This window comes from Enhydra lutris, unplaced genomic scaffold (genome assembly GCF_002288905.1).
Source record: "Enhydra lutris kenyoni isolate GAN:26980312 unplaced genomic scaffold, ASM228890v2 scaffoldscaffold1, whole genome shotgun sequence".
Taxonomy (NCBI): Eukaryota; Metazoa; Chordata; class Mammalia; order Carnivora; family Mustelidae; genus Enhydra; species Enhydra lutris.
Window position 1 is genome coordinate 8,553,299 of NW_019154085.1, and position 13,295 is coordinate 8,566,593.

At 38.9% G+C, this 13,295-nt stretch overlaps 1 protein-coding gene across 1 annotated transcript in view; it reads right to left on the minus strand.

The window, feature by feature from the left end:
* The window catches only part of LOC111145297 (HECT, C2 and WW domain containing E3 ubiquitin protein ligase 2), a 222,453-nt gene that overhangs the window by 59,605 nt on the left and 149,553 nt on the right, over positions 1-13,295 (minus strand). The window contains exons 14-16 of the mRNA XM_022500135.1: positions 11,733-11,867; positions 8,330-8,432; positions 4,918-5,014 (exon numbers count right to left, since the gene is read on the minus strand). Coding sequence (XP_022355843.1) covers positions 4,918-5,014; positions 8,330-8,432; positions 11,733-11,867 — 335 coding nt within the window. The remainder of the gene's footprint in view (positions 1-4,917; positions 5,015-8,329; positions 8,433-11,732; positions 11,868-13,295) is intronic.

Genomic DNA, 13,295 nt, shown 5'->3' on the forward strand with positions numbered 1-13,295 from the left:
TAAGCTACCATCTTTTTGTTGTGGCAGAGAAAAAGAATCAGAAAGCTGATAGCAGATCATTTGCTAAAACAGACCCCCGTGAGGGGAGTACGAGGACAGGTTAAAGTGGCAATCTTTTAATAAGAAAACTCACAACTACAGCGGTAACAAGTTAAACTGTATCGTGACAACCTCAGGAAAAAGTCTCTGGCTCTCGCTGTATCTCAGACACTCATAATATTTAGATCTTTGTAACCACTTCCTCAAGTGCACAGAATTACCCCAGAAGATCAACTCTAGCAGAAGAGCATTTGAGGACAATGAACATAGTCTCAGGGCCGGAACTCCCACAGAAATACTCTCATTGAAACCAACCTACATTTTTGGTGAAGTTAAAGAAGGACACATGATCAGAAACAATCAGAAGCCTCGAAACCACAAAACTCTCAGGATTGCGGATTGTGCACACACATGGTTCCTGGAGACTCGGTTCAGTAACCCCTTCAAAAATACATATGTTTTAAAAAACTTCCCGAGGGCAATTTTACAGAAATCCCATGACTTCTCTACTGGTGTAAGGCTAAAACAGGAAGATTCGTATTCATTACTCAGTTGACCATTCATGCTCTGCTGCAGTCACAAGCATGGTCTGAGCTGAAGGCCAGGGCCACGCTGTACAAAGACCAACTTTCCTTTCAATTTCCCATTGGTTTGGAAATACAGATCTGCTGTGGATTCTCATGGACAAATAGAAATGGAATCAACCTGGACCCCAAAATACGTCTCACTGATGCCTGGGGAAAGATGGACTAGTAGGGAGCAGGTTTGCTGGCTAGACCTAATAATCACATAAGAGGGATTATTCTCAACTCTTAATTCAGTTTTATGACATGTAGATCTTTGCACATAATATCGGGTTGTACAAATACCAACACCAAAAATTTTATTGAATTTGTGCTCATTATATTCACCAATAAAATATTGTTAAAGGGTTCTTTTCTTAATGAATATATTTGTCTTTGAATGAAATAATAGAACATTTTATTTTGGCTTTAATTTTAATGCCACACATACAAAAAGCTTCTTAGTATGATAACTGCCTTCCAGTGAGAGCCAACAGTAGGACACAGTCACCCACAGGGCGACAGTACCTGCTTGAAGGAGGTAGTACCGACTCTTAGATGTTGATTTTTCCAGCCGAGGAAAGAAATCTCTTCTGAGATTTAAAAAAAAAAAAGAAAAAGGAGAGGACAACTTCGTAGTATCACATTTACATGACAGTTAGAGGGAGCAGTGATTTAAATACAGTGGTGAAAGCTAAAGCCATATCCCATTGCAGAGAACCGTAGCCATTCTACGGTAAAAGAAACACAAGCGGAGTCTCAAGGAAGAGGAAACGACTTATGCATAGAAACTAAATACGCCACCGGCTTTCCTCGGGTTTAGAAGGAGCCACGAGTTAGGTTTAAAAACACAACATAAATAGATGCACCCCTGTGACTCTCCCAAAGGCTAACACTTTTCCTCATTATATGGAGAGAAAAAAGAAGGGATTTTCTCTGAAGTGACTGTGCCACCGGTGAGAAAGAATGCACGCAGAGTGACGCTGCTGTTGAGGACCCTTGGCTCAGGATATGAATATCACACAGTCACCTTTGACACACAATTACTCAGTGGCTCTATTCTATGCATCAATCTTTTATCAAAGATATCACTGAAATACGAGATTAAAGAGCCCCAGCGGGCCCCCCACCCTGCCTTGGTGGGAATGCCTCTTACGATGCAGTTTTTAACCATACAAAACAGAGTGTTCTCTTAGACACACAAACTTCCCCATTATGATGTTGTGAGAAATCAAAATGCTCAACTACCGAAAACTTTTCAGAAAATAGAAGTGCGCTGTGACACACACTCTTTGTAGAGGAACAGCATTATCTCATTGACTTATGTTCCTGTTTCTTTCTGTACTTGTCATGACAGCATATGCTTTTCATGGTCAAATTCTGTAAATGGTTTTAGAAAGGATAAGCAGAGAGTTATAAATAATGTGGAATAAGATAGAAACTTATTCCAAAACTTATCAAATAATTTCTTACCAATAGATTACCATGTGAGATCTATGTTAAAAGAATGTGTTCAGCTGAAGACCCCAGATGTCACTAAAAGATAAAAATCCTTACCAATCTTTGGGAGGCTAGAGACTTTTAAGACTCTGAAAAGCAGAGGGAGACAAACCGTAAGAGACTCTTAATCTCGCAGAACAAACTGAGGGTTGCTGGGGGGTGGAGGGTCGGGAGAGGGTGGTGGGGTTATGGACATTGGCGGGGGGTGTGCTGTGGTGAGTGTTGTGAAGTGTGTAAACCTGGCGATTCACAGACTTGTACCCCTGGGGCTAAAAATACATTATATGTTTATTAAAAAAATATATAAATAAATTAAAAAAGACTCTGAAAAGCAAAAGGAAAAACAAAACTGAAAGCTACCCACTGCGGCCTGCAGTTTTCCCCTCTGGTAGAATCTCTTAAGATTGTGTCAAATCACTGAAGAATAATGATACTATTGGATGCCTTGTTCAGGAAGAATAAATCACCCAATATCTCCGATGGTGGAAATTTAAAGATACGTGAAATTGCTGTAAATAATAATGTGGGGTATAGAGCAAAAGTAGAAACCTTCTTGAATTTCCTCTTTCTTGGTTTTTTTTTTTTCTCTGTGGGGGTGGGGTACCTTGACAGGAACAGATACTGACTACGTGTGCATGTGTGTGTGTGTGTGTGTGTGTGTGTGTGTGTGTGTGTGTGTGTTGGGGCTAGAACTGGTGGGAAAGAAAAAAAACAGAGTTCTCCTTATTTTGTGGTTAGCAAAAGAGGAGAGATTTGTTTTTGCTCTGTTTTGTTTTGCGGTCTGGAATCTCTAAGATCTCTCAGTGACAACCGAGGAGTTTATGTCTGCAACATTACTAACTGAAACTTCTTACATGAGACTCGCCAGTGGACCATGGATTACTGAGCGGATGCCGTAATATACAAGTATGCAAAAAACAATTTTTATAATTTTCTTGTGATTGAAAACAACACACTTGTAAGGTTGAGAAAAGCACTGAGACTTGGGTTAGATGTTAACTAATGTAAAATGGATTTTTGTGTAGCCAGTGTTTGTAGTCACACTTGATATTACATGTAACCTTAGCCTTTAGAAACTTTAGAAGGTAATGATAATTTTAAAGCTATGAGAGACTGACAGGAGATGGGGAGTGGGCAAAATGGGGAGAGGGGTTCATAACGTACAAACTTCCAGCTATAAAATAAGTCCTGGGGAATGTAATATATAGCATGGCAACTGTAGTTAATAATACTGTACTGCATATTTGGAAGTTGCTAAGAAAGATCCTAAAAGTTCTCATCATAAGAAAAAAAAAATCCTGTAACAGTGTGTGGTGATGGATCTTAACTAGACATACTGTGATGATCATTTCACAATACATACAAATATTGAATCATTGTGTTATATGCCTGAAACTAACATAATGTCGTGTATCAACTGTACCTCAACAAAATAAAAGATATGAGAGCCTAAGAACATAATAAGAAGAATTGGTAATTTATTTTCAAATCGACAAAAACATCTCTATTTATATCTATGTATAGACTGTATGCAAAGTACTATTCTTGGTATTTAAAAGCAGTAAGGAGGAGACATCATGAGTTGAATAAGATCCATATTTCTAAGGAACTTATAATCTAGTTGGGAAATAAACATTAAGGACTTGAAAAGTCAAATTATAGCACAAAAGCCGTATAACCAAAATAGTATAAACAACACTGTGATAGACCACATAATTAATTATCAGTTAGTGTCTAGAATAGAAATTATACCTGGATGTGTCACTGGAATTAGGTGGAGAGGTTTTAAGATATCAAATGCTTGAGTTTTCCCCCAGACCTCCTGAATTAAATAACTGAACAGGGTGTAGGAGAATAGTGGGTATAAATTCAGAGAAGGGAGAATAGTTGGGGGGAGAGAAGACCTGACATTTTACAAACTTTACAAAGCTCCCCAGGTGATCCCAGTGTAACTTTTCATACAACTAAGTAGAGTAATATTGGAGAATCACTGCTGTGGGCCAAGATGGGCACCACTGGACAAACATCTCTACCAGTAAAGGTGGCATATGAACCAAATGAGCTTTGAGTTTTGTCAAATTTTCAGCAGAAACTCACATCTTTTTCCCTCTCCACTGATGCCTACAAACTTTGGTTGAGAAATATTAGGCTAGATCTTGAGAGCAAGAGCGTACAATGCAGCTGAGAGGCTTCAAGGAGGGATAACCTGCATTGAGTTTTAAAGGAAAGACCTTTGCCAAATGCACAATAGAAAAACTCGCCAAGGAACAGGAAGAGCATGTATTCAAGAAAGTAAAACTGGATTTAGGTGATGCATTGAAGAACTGTTTAGAAGAGAGGATTCAAGCAGGGGAACACTGGGGTGGTGAAGAGGATCAGATTCCCTCTTTGGGTTCCACTGTGTTTTTATTATGAAAAAATGTGAACCCCGAGCCTAGGATTTTGTAAGTCTCAATTCAGTAAACTCTTTTACTTTTGTTCACTCGAGCTACATTCAAAAACGTTAGTGCCTTATTATTTTCATTATAATCCGCACATCAAGGATATATTCTTGGCTATGATTTTTTTTTCATATTTCTTCTTTAAAGAGAGTGGTTCTAGGTTCTTTAGTCAATCTTATTCAATCTTCATACTTAATAGACAAAAGCCAGGACTACAATGACCTGGTTGTTGATGACAAAGTCCTGGCGCACAAGATGCCTTTGTTCAGACTGCCAGAAAGAAAAAGTAAATTTCCAAGATGATTATCAGTGTTACTGAAGATTTAATAGCTGGGGCTTATGGAACTTGAACCAAATACCAATACTGCAGTTACCTGAGTGAATGATTCCTGGTAAGATCAGGCTGACGCTCCTGTAGAATTTCAAAGATGTTGGGTTGGCGCAGAAAAGCAACAATCTTGTCATTGTAAGCTGGAAAAAATCAGAAATTATAACAATACTTTAAAAAATCTATTAGGTTTATGCACATAAATCCAAACTTAAAAGTCTGGTATTTTTGGGTTAATGTTCCTTGTACTAAAAGTCATAGTTTGGGGCACTATAGATGCTTAAATTCCAATTTGTGTCTATTTGTTATATGACTATTGGACTTAGATCTAGTAGGTGTGGCTTAAGCACTAATTAAACTTATCCAATAAATCATATTTATTATCAAATTGCAGGATGAGATCACTAACAAGATTCTAGATATTGCTAGTTTTTAGCTACTGTTTACCAAAAGCCTCTAAGCAACTGTTAGAAATGGAAAAGTATCTTCTGATAAAGTATCAGCCATCCAGAGAGGTAAAGAGGCAGAATAAGAGTTGCCCAAATACAGTAGTGCTCTGAAAACTGAAAACATGGATAAAAGAAATTGAAGATGACACAAATGAATGGAAAGGTATACCATGCTCGTGAATTGGTAGTCTTAACACTTTTATATGTACATACTCAACACAGAACTCTACAGATTCAACAAAATGCCTATCAAAACACCAACATTTTTTACAGAACTAGAACAATCTTAAAATTTGTATAGAACCACAAAACACCCATAATAGCCAAAGCAATCTTGAGAAAGAACAACAAAGCTAGAGATATCACAATCCCAGACTTCAAACTAAATCACAAAGCTATGTAGTTAAAACAGTGCAGTATAGGCACAAAAATAGACATACGGATCAACAGGACAGAAAGCCCAGAAACATAGCCATGTTTACATGGTTACTTAATCTACAATAAAGGAGGCAAGAATGTACAATAGAGAAAAAACGGTCTCTTCAATGAATGGTGCTAGGAAAACTGGGCAGCTAACTGAAAAGGAATGAAACTGGCCCACTTTCTTACACTATATACAAAAGTAAACTAAAAATGGATTAAAGACCTAAATGTAAAACCTAAAACTATAAAACTCCTAAAAGAAAACATGGACACTAATTTTCTGGACATTGGTCTTAGCCACATTTTTCTGATATGTGTCCTCAGGAAGGAAAACAAATGCAAAAACAAACTATTGGGGCTACATCAAACTAAAAAGCTTTTGCACAGCAAAGAGAACATCAACAAAATGAAAAGACAGTATACTGAGCAGAAGAACATATTTGCAAATCGTATATCCAATAAGAGATTAATGTCTAAAATATATAAAGAACTCATTCATCTCAACAACAAAAATAAAATAATCCCATTGAAAAATGGGCAGATGACCTGAATAGACATTTTTCCAAGAAAGACATCAAGATAGCCAACAGACACTTAAAAAGATGCTCAACATCACTAATCATCAGAGAAATCCAAATCAAAACCACAGTGAGACATCACCTCACACCTGTTAGAATGGCTAGTGTCAAAAAGACAAGAAATAACAAGTGTTGGCAAAGATGTCGAGAAAAAGGAACCCTTCTTTACTCTTGGTGAGGATGTAAATTGGTGCAGCTATTATGAAAAACAGTATGGGGGATCCTCAAAAATTAAAAATAGATATATCACATAATCTAGTAATTCTACTACTATTTACCCAAAGAAAACAAAAAACATTTTAAAAAATGTACACACCCCTCTGTTCATTGCAGCATTATTTACAATAGCCAAGATAGGGAAGCAACATAAATGTCCATCAATAGATGGATAGAGATGTGATTCTGCATATAATTCTATATTTAATAGAATATTACCCTGCAATAAAAAAGAATGAAATGGTTTTTGTCCTCTACCAAAATGTAGAGGACAAACCATTCATTAATTTTATGTGGAAATAAATGCCATTAAGACACATGTAGGTATTTACCAAACCAACTATAGCAACAGCTACAGCACAACTGGCATTATCAACTACATATATAACATTGAAAGAAAATTGTGTCTTTGTCAAGTCTAGCTAATGTCCACAGAAATTTAAAAACAGTTCATTACAATTCATTAAGAGCTCTAACAATTAAATTTTTATCAAGAAAAATAATTTGTTTCCTTAAGATTATTCATCTTGATCATATCTGTTTCTAATCAGAAATATAGATGTATTTAAGCCACAGAACTAAATGTCTGGATTCTCAAACATCAGTGATCCTAGTTCGGGCAACACTCTTCTGTTCATTAATATGTCAAGGAATACGCCTTACTTAAACTAACAAATGATCAAACAAAAGAAATATAATGCTCTAAACATTTTCCAGTTCAAATTTCAGCTACATCATGCTGCCTATGTATATATATTTTAGTTAAATGTGAATAAAATTTAAAAAATACTATCTGTTCATAGAATCTCCCTGCAAGCTTGAAGTGTATCTAACAGTACATTTCATCATATATAAATAATGAAAACACTTAAACTTTTTTTAGAAAACGCTTTATAACTAAAATTTTGTCAGTGGGTTTTTACATTCCATCCATCATCAGAGACTAGATAACTTTTTGAGCAACTATTTTAAAAGGTTTTAAAATTCTCTGTGCAGTATTTAATATCCTACTAGTAAATGGCATAATAAAACAGGCTATTGGACTTAGATCCAAGATTTCTTCTTGTCCAGTGTTTGCCAAACTAGTTAAGTAATGCCATGGGCATTACTTTATATTTCATGTTAAAGTTTTCCTTAAAGAAGTGAAAATTTTAAGGTAAAAACAGACCAATGGACAGCTACTTGAATTGAAGATGAAGCAGGGAGCCCACACAGCCTCCTGCCATCTGTCTATTCCACCTGCCTGAGGGCTCCATGTGTGAAACTGATCTACTTCAACCTTATCATGTGACTAATAACTCAAGTTGTTCTTTAGGTCTATTTGCCCCAATTCATTTATTTTTATTTTACAATTTTGGAGTCTCTTCCTGCCTTATATTTGCTACAGATATCTAGCTCTCTACCAAAACCTTAAGAATGTGTCATCATTGCTTTCTTATTGTGAGGCTATTCTAGGTTCACATACTATTTAAGTTCGGTCCCAAGCATTAGATATATTCTAAGTATATGCTTGTCCATTGCTAATTTGAAATGACCACATAATATATTTGCCTTAATAGCTTATCTTTCTTTAAGCTCAGCTATCTAATATAATAGCTCTACAAAGAAAAGGTAGAGTAATATAAAAAATCTCATCCCACAGGATCTTATATGACATGAGTGCTTTGCGATTCAGTTTCTTAGGGATAACGAAACAGTTCTCAGTACAGGGCAAAGGGGCAGCCGACAGGCCACATGATTCACAGTGATATGAAAAGCCGAAGATAAAGTTTTCTAGAAAGCGATGACGTACCCACTGGAACCATGTCCTGGTACTGCGGCCTACTGACTGTATTGAACGTACTCGATGGCCTGGGAAGAACTGGTGGTCCTGTATGTCGAGAATCTTCTCCTACCTGCAATGAGAAGTATCATTTATGGTCTTCACCAAGACCCAGATGGTTTAAATCAGCACACCGAGCCTAGTTGTTCAAAATACCTGACAACGAGCATTAAGTGTCAACTGACCAGAAACGACGCCACCTGAGGAGCCAACACAGGGCTCCCAAAAGCTCTGCTTTAGTGCTGAACTGGGGGGACGGGTCGGGATGTCTGTGTCCTTGAGAGGGGCTGGGGCAGTGACTACCAGGTGGTACAGACGTAGTTCATACGTGTATAATCACTGGGGTCATAGAAGCTCAACAGCAGACTTGTTCACCAGGAATAACCTCTGCTTTGACAGAACCCAAACCTGCAACAATACATCGGAGAGGGAACCTCGGAAGCACCAGGACCCGGTTATTCCTTCTTCTGGCCAAGGCAGGTCCGGGAATTCCCTGCACAGAGGAGGCCACGCTGGCTCCGTGTGGGGTACTGAGGCGGTGTGTGAGCTCCTCAGAAGCGATCTCACATGCCTATTAGAGCACCCGGTACAACAGCTCTTTCTGGTTTGAACCTCCCACACCAGGGAGCTAATCGCAGCAGGTGTGAGAGAGCTAAATAGGGTTGCCCCAACCTGAATTATTTATTGTACCTATTACACATTTAGAAACCCGTACATACAACTCGATCAGCAAAAATGCCCTTGCACAGTCTTCTCAGCAAACTCTAGCGTTGCTTTAGCTTCCGTTTTAGCACTGCCGTCCCCATATTACAGAAGGCTTTTCAGACAACAGCAGAAAGGACGTATCAGACAGTAAGAGGGGGAAAAGGGTGAAATAACATAGTGGATTTAAAAATTGGTACTTTTAAAATAGAGCTACTCCCACTCATTCAAAATTCACCACCATTTTATCACATTGTATCTGTGAGGTGTTTGGTGAGGGTTTTTCTGAAGGCCCTAAAACTAAAAATACCATTCCCACTCCATGCTGCTTGCTTGTCCCTCAAGAATACTCTCCCTCACTCTTCACAGTGTAGTTCAAACAGCCCCTCCTCGGTGAACCCTTCCCTTCTGTTCAAGCTGACTTGAAATGCACCTGCTCTGAGCTCCCACAGCACCTGATACACATCGGAGAAGCAGCTGCCATTATTACCATTTCATAAAGTGTCTTCGTTCATGTTTTTATTCATTTGTATTACAGTTAGTTTCACATATTTGCTCCTTAGTAAGAACAAGGAACATGTGTTATTTGTGTCCTTCACACCAGCCACTCTGTCACTACCCTGCCAGTGTTTGGTAAGAATGACTGTTGGGTGGAAGATAAATCAACACTTGCACCACCTGTAGTATTTACTAAATGGGGATAAGAGAGTAGACAGAAAGGCTCCCATGTGTGACTAGAAGTTTCTCGCTCTGCTTCTCTTGAATTATTGGCTTTGAAGAATAAACTCAGTTACTCTCAGAGGAGACTCGATCCTTAACGACACCTTGTTTGTCAGCCACAGAACTTACCATTTTAATACATGAACATATTCTTTCCCTCCTGTCAGTATGTGGTTATGCATCATTATTTCCCAGAACAGACAAACATCTTCTCTTCAACACCTCACTTCCTCGAACCAGACCGGCCGACAGAGGACAAGGCCAGATAAGCGTGGGGAGCACTGCAGGCTACGCCACAAAGCACATTCCCGTCAATGGTCTGACCGGGCTGTGGCTGACTGCTGAGTCTTTACGGGGTTACCTCTGTTCTGTGGCTCGGTCTCCTTCAACACGAAGAGCTATCCTCACTTGAATACGAATGGGTACTTTAGGACCCCTCTACCACAACAGGCTATTACTAGACTATGAAAATAACTAGAGGGCGGAAGCAAAGGAATTGAAAGAAAAAAGGGGGTAGCTGTTAATCTGACACAGAGTCCCAACCCGACCCAGCAGCCAGCTCCAGACTGTGAAGTCAAGATAGGGCAAATGATTAAAGTGCACTGGCCTTGTGATAAAGCCAGGCAGGGCCCTGATGACGGTACTTATCACACACAAGGTCCAAAGGTGAGAGGTCTGTTCTGCTTTTAAGATGAACGCTGTCCGGATCGTCCAGTTCACCACTAATGGTTTCCATGGCAGCAAAGTAAAGATTTATTAACTACTCATAAAACACAAATATTTCTGTGCATACCTCATCCTGCAATAGACTCATATATCACTTTTATATGAGGCTCTCAAGTATCCTCTTCTACGTCTGCACTTAAAGTCAGCAAACACACAAGCGTGTAAGTCATGAGGGGAAATTCCAAGAGTAGAATTTTGATGAATCAAATCCAGTTCTTTATCACATTCATAATTTTTCTTACGAGAGGCTACAAAAATATCTGACCTACAGTATAATACTGAAAATATAACATGCACATAGACATGGAAAAGGCATGCTGGAAAAGAATCTTAATTTTTTTTGCTTGAGCAAAATGTATACCAAGCAATGATAAACATTCAAGGCATAAAGCCAGTATTAAAGAGAAAAAAAAAGTTGACTTAGAACATTCCTTTTATTTAAGCTACCAAGAAAAAAGAAAACAGGAAGTAATTATTTCGTTTTTCTTTTCTTTTCTTTTCTTTGGTTAGGCTATTGGAGAGCCCCCATGTGGTTACCACAGTCACTGCAAGCCAGCAAAGTTTAAGTGAGGTAGGGCTGTTCATAATTCCTAATTCTGCTCATTTTCTCTGGGCTCTTAGAGTTCATGAATCAACCCTCAGGTATATGGTGACTTTAAAGAATTAGTGAGGACACCACAACCCCATAGCATTGGCTGAAGATTTTCATTCAACCCAGCAACCCTCAGTTAAAAAATCACCCTGCATGTAATTGAAATTCAGCCCACTAAACGTTACATCTTGGGCCTTCTGCAGTTCATAGTCATGACAACTGGGGGTTCACACCCTTGTGGGACACGAGCCTCCCTCAAACTTTGTTATGATTCGGTACACTACCCGTCTGACGTATTTTTGTCCTACGAAGCTACCCTTAGGTATGCAAAAAGGTTTACCATCATCCTCTCTGGAACATTTTGTAACATTGAGAATTTTCTCTCACCATCTTCTGAATGTAAAAATATTCCCCACATTCTTCCATCTTTCCTCCTAATTTGTAAATGAGGCTCTGCATATTTCCAGAGAAACCCTGTGAACATTCCAACACTTTCCAGTCTCCAAATGATAATCTCTAAAGCAAACTAGGGAAACAAGACAAGGCAATACTAAAAAGCCGGCCCATTTCCACCACGACCGCATGGCATGGCCTCCGCGAAGCGCTTCCCCAGGCGGGGGGCGCGGGACTCACCTCGCCTGCGCTGTGGCTGCGTTGCCTCGTCAGGTGCTGTCGGTGGACCAGCGCGCTCGTGGGTCTACTGCTCTGCAGCGGGAGCCGGGGGTCGATAAAAGTGGTGGTGCGGGAGTTGTGGTCGACAAAAAAAGCCTAGGAAACAATCCCCTCAGTCAGTGTCAATTCGTGTCCTGCACTTGTCTTCACTCACCTATCACTGCACACGTTCCGGAAAAGACCGACTTTCGAGTAATGATCTTAGCTCCATTTTCTCATAATTTTAATCTTTGGGGAGCATTATTCCAGGTTTTAGGAAATACTCGAAGAGACAGTCATCAAAGATAGGATCTTAGAAAGGAGCCATGTGAAAGGATGGTTGGGTTTCTCTTAACTGGTGCTATTCAAGCTCTTACTGCTGTGGATGCTTATTACCAAGTTTTCATCAGCTGACACTTCAGTGTCATTGAGGTCTCCTACACGGTCAGCCCCCAGACACGTTCCCAGAGTAGTGTCTCCTCCATCTGTCCCATCGCAGCCTGATGACCCTCCTGTTATTTCAGGGCTTTCTCTTGCACATGTTAGGTAATAATTGTCTTCAGTTGTTCCACATCTCTACAACCTTATTCACTTAACCGGTACCTCCATACCGAATGTTCTCTCTAAATGCTTTGATTGCATCACTGCTCCAATCCAAAGCTTCCGCTGGATACTCACTATCTCAAAAAAAAACAAAAAAACAAAAAACAAAAAACAAAAAACAAAAAACCATTCTGACCCTTTGGCAGTTTTCCAAGATCTTAAAATCTCCTTCCCATTTGCCTTTCCAGTTTAATCGTTGCTTACACATTCCATACAAATTCTATCACCTACGATGACTTTGGGCAAGCCAAAAAGTTCTCTGAGCTGTAGATTTCTTATAAAAACACGTCTTCCTCATTCACAAAAACATCCCCCCCTCCCCCACCATACTGTGAAAAGAGGGAGGAATCATGTCTATGGTGTTTACTGCAGAATCCCCCGATGATGTGAAGTCATGAATGAGCATAAACCGTTTCCTTCCCTGCGGTAAGGACTATATATAATGCAGAAAAGCCTTTTAAAATTCTTTTTGTTTGTTTAATTTTGAAGCTCTACACCTGCTATTTATTGTTATCTTTAGGAGACAAAGGGTATAAGTCTTCAAAGTGAAATTCGCTCTAGGGAATAAGGAAGCCCATTATCTCAAGGACAATTAGAAAATGTGAGTTTTCCATGATCAGATAAAGTTTATTAGGTCATCAAGATAAAAGAGACTATTAGCAGAGTGGCGAGACACATTACCTACTAGTCAAGTGTCAGGGCACATGATATATGCCAATAACCTAAGCAAAAAAGAACTGACTTCTCAAACTAATGAAGCTCAGGTAACACAGTATCTTAAAGACTAGGAAGGAAAACACCTAGACAAATCCCAGGTTTAGATGGTATATTTATGTATATTAAAAAAAATCACCTTTCCATTATGAAACAAAGTATTTCTGTATATACTTAGGAAACAGGCAAAACAATTTGTAGGTAAGCTCCCAAATAGTAAAAAAAAAA